We start from the raw sequence: 3766 nt of genomic DNA, 5'->3' as shown, positions 1-3766 counted from the left end.
TGAGTTGTTAAGCATATAATCCTCCTAAATTTATGACCATATACCCTCACTCTTGCCTATAAATAGGCAATGCATTCAAGCCTATATGCACACCAAAATTGAGAGAAGAAGAAGAGAGTGAAGAGAGAGTAATCCCACAAAATTGTGAGGTATTTGTGATAGAGTAAGTGAGGTGTTTTCTCCTAATAATAGAGAGATTCTTAGTTGTTCTCCTATTATTCGAGAGAGGTTGTAATTCTCATATTACTTAGTAAAATCCTTCTATACTTGTCTGTGGACGTAGCCCAATTGGGTGAACCACGTAAATTCTTGTGTGTTCCATTTCTCATTTTATCCGGTCTCTTATCTTTTATCTTGTCGGGTTTGCATGCCAGCATCCTAACATAAATGACTCGAATATTCATATTAATCAGGAAAAAAAAAATAGAGAAGAGCAACAAATGACTCGAATATTCATATTAATCGGGAAAAAAAAAATAGAGAAGAGCAACAAAGCAATCCATGGATTGAACCAGGGATCTCTATCACCCTGTGCTGGGAGAATACACGAGACCAAATAGTATTTCAACAGCGAATCATTTTCTACATTGAAATATATTATTTAGCTTGAAAATCTTAGACCCTTTAATACAAACTCTTGGTCTTGGATACTTCACTCAGAAAGGAAGTCCTGCGGGAGTCAAGAAATCAAGGGAGCCCAAAGAAATGGCGAGGGGAGCAGCTCTTCTTCACTTGCTTGGATCTCAAACCAAACAATTCTCTGCCAGCAGAAACTTCCACTCGGGTTTCTCTCTTCATTTTCTTTCCCAATCTACTTATTGCCTCGTGGGGGCTTTCATTTCACAATCTCATTTTTACTTAAAAGAGTACAAATCAATGATTAGCTTGAAAGTTATGTTGTAATATCTAATACTTGATTGGAGAAGATACCGACTTCTTTAAATCTTGTCGGGTTTTGTTACAGAGTGACTAAAGCTGGAATCTTTCGTTCATACGAAGGTTTTTTAAAAAAAAACATAAACATTGAGAATTAGAGAAGTTTAAGAGACCCGTGATCATTTCTGTGCTTTCAGGGGTTGTGTTGAATTTAAAATATCCTGACGTTCCCAACAGGGGAGAAAGAGCTGGCCAGGTCTGGATATTGTGAAGTGGGGGTGGTTTATATACAAGTTGTACTGCAAAGGTTTCAGCCTTTTGATTAGTTTCATAGGAATTTTATATATGATGCCATTGGATGGGAACTAGTCTTCATATTTGTTGAATACCCTCAATATCTGAGCATATGTGAACTATATGAAATGCATTTGTGAATGGTTTGATGTTGCTTGATTAACAAAAATATTTGATATTTTGGAAGCTGGGAATGCATTTGGCTTGGTGCCTGTTGTTTTGCAGTTTTAATTGATTGGTGGACATATTCAGCAGTTAATAAAAGATACAGGATCAACCAGTTTACATGAATTAAATTTGTTGTACTTTGTTACAAGGCGGTCCTTCTCAACTGTTTTTGTGTGAATATTTTTTCCCTGCACACCTTGCTTTGTCTCAATTTCTGTCCTGTACTCCCTGGACCAAAACACACTCCAGTACTAATTAAATTTTCAGACCAAAAAAGATATTTTAATCTTGCTCAGGGATCACTTTCTTGAACCAGTTTGTATGTTGGCCAATCTTTGTTTGTAATACCCCTTGTTCACCTGATTGTCTACCTTTAAAACAGTTTCATCAAACACTGCGAGGAATCTTGTTGTTCACCAGATTGTCTCTCACCTTTAAAACAGTTTCATCAAACACTGCCAAGATTCTTACTACGAGGCAAATGCAGATTGTTCCTTCTATAGTTGCTTTTTTCTTGTTTTAGCACTATCTGTTCTGTAGTAATGTCTGCTTTTGTTTGGAGTGGCTGTCAACCAATGTAAAAGCACATTCACGTAGTTTCTGGGACCATTACTTAAAGAGACACATGTTCTTATTGTTATTAATTTTCTCTATTTTAGGCTATCATCCTTGTCAGTTGGGCACATGGTCACACAGTCTGTGTGCAAGGGAGGAGCCAGGAATTGTTGTTATCCTGGGCTATAATATAAACACATATAAATTATTTTTTAAAATTAATTATTCACTTGAATATATAAATTTATTAAGTTAATAATAAAATTTTAAGTCAAATACATAACATAAAATATATAAAAAATAAAATTTAAAGTACATAAAATTCAAAATAAAAATAAAAATAAATAAATTATACTATAAAAGCTGCACCCTTCGATATTTTGTAGAATATAATTCATCTATAATCGAATCTGAATCAATATCTTCAACAAGTTCTCGTTCAATGTAAATCATTATAGAATCTGCCAAGAACTCCTCTTCCATTTTATTGCGAAGCACAGTTTTAACATGTTTCATAACTGAAAATGCTCGCTCTGTAGTGGCAGTGGAAACATGTAAAGTCAAAACAAAACGAATCAATCTGTCAATCAAATGAGAGTGCTGCGACTTATTTGTTTAAGCCAATCCTCGACATAATTCAGAAATGGTAGACATATTCTGCAAGCTCTCATAATGAATCATATCAATCTGATAATGCTCTAGCTGAGATCTCAAATAATACATCTCTTGTTCATTGAAATCTTCAGGATAAAATTTCTCAGCAAGCTTGTAAATAGCATCAACTTTAAATGATTTAAAGTTATCTTTAAGTGCTAAAGTAGAGCTAAGTACAAGGAGTTCCACTGTCTCATCACTGAATTTAGAATTTAATTCTTTCAACTGAAAATCTATTGTTGAGTTAAATATATCATAACGATAATGTTGGTAAACTGTCATTGAACTTTGTTGTTGACATGAACGACATGTAGCCTTTTTATACGAAGCATTCATATGTGGTATGTCAATCTCGTATTTTGTGCAAACAAATTGCACATTTGCAAGGAGAAGATCAAATCCGGTATCTCTCGAAGTTTGAAGCAATGCTTTAGTAGTTGATACGAGATCCATTACATTTAAGATATCAAGAGATTTTTGCTGCAAAGCTCGACAAAGTAAATCAGTAATCCCCATTATTTTATGCATCAAATATAAGATGAATATAAATTCAAAAGATTTCATCACAATCAAACAACCACCAGCTTATACACGTATAAAATTAGAAGATCCTTCTTGAACCATACTTTCAAACACAGTAATAGTTACACCATACATATCTATTAAGCTGCAAATAGAATCAAAATGAGAGCTCCAATGAGTAGTTTCACTTCGATGTAAATTACCAATTTGATTAGCCTCTTTACCAGTCTCACGTTCTCCAGTAGCCACTATATGTGTAATTTCTATAGCCTGAGCATAATGTAACTTGGTATGACGTTTGGGAGAAGCACAAATAAGGTTAATAATGGTTGTCAATTTTGAGAAAAATAACCAAATAGAAATCTCATTTCCAGCTGCTGCAACTAATGTCAATTGTAGTCTGTAAGCAAAACAATGTACATAATATGTATAAGGACAATATCTGAGAAATAGAACTTGTAATCCATTCCATGCACCACGCATATTGCTAGCACCATCATACCCTTGACCTCACATATTGAAAATATGCAAGTTATATCGAGCGAGCACATCATAATTTTTTTTTTAAGTGTTGAAGAGGTAATATCTAAAACATGCATAATACTAAAGAAACGCTCTCGTACAAAACCTTGAATGTCAACAAATCTCAAAACAATAGCCATTTGTTCTTTATTTGATGTATCTTTGGCTTCGTCAA

The 3766-nt window shown here is 34.0% G+C and overlaps 1 protein-coding gene and 1 long non-coding RNA gene across 3 annotated transcripts in view; both read left to right on the top strand.

Annotated features, from left to right (window-relative positions):
- The window catches only part of LOC105130806 (uncharacterized), an 18004-nt gene that overhangs the window by 6675 nt on the left and 7563 nt on the right, over positions 1-3766 (top strand). The window lies entirely within an intron of this gene.
- The window catches only part of LOC105130804 (uncharacterized), a 10428-nt gene that overhangs the window by 4518 nt on the left and 2144 nt on the right, over positions 1-3766 (top strand). Inside the window, exons 1-2 of one of the 2 annotated variants that reach the window (XM_011033482.1) lie at positions 481-784; positions 1998-2033. The exons of the other annotated variant lie outside the window; for it this stretch is intronic. Of the exons in view, the coding sequence (XP_011031784.1) occupies positions 706-784; positions 1998-2033 (115 nt within the window). The 5' untranslated portion in view covers positions 481-705. Of the gene's footprint in view, positions 1-480; positions 785-1997; positions 2034-3766 lie in introns of those variants that run through there. 2 annotated transcript variants of the gene reach the window in all.

This window comes from Populus euphratica, unplaced genomic scaffold, assembly GCF_000495115.2.
Source record: "Populus euphratica unplaced genomic scaffold, PopEup_1.0 scaffold29.1, whole genome shotgun sequence".
NCBI lineage: Eukaryota > Viridiplantae > Streptophyta > Magnoliopsida > Malpighiales > Salicaceae > Populus > Populus euphratica.
Note: the sequence above shows the minus strand (reverse complement) of the source record. Positions and strands in the feature narration are given on the sequence as shown.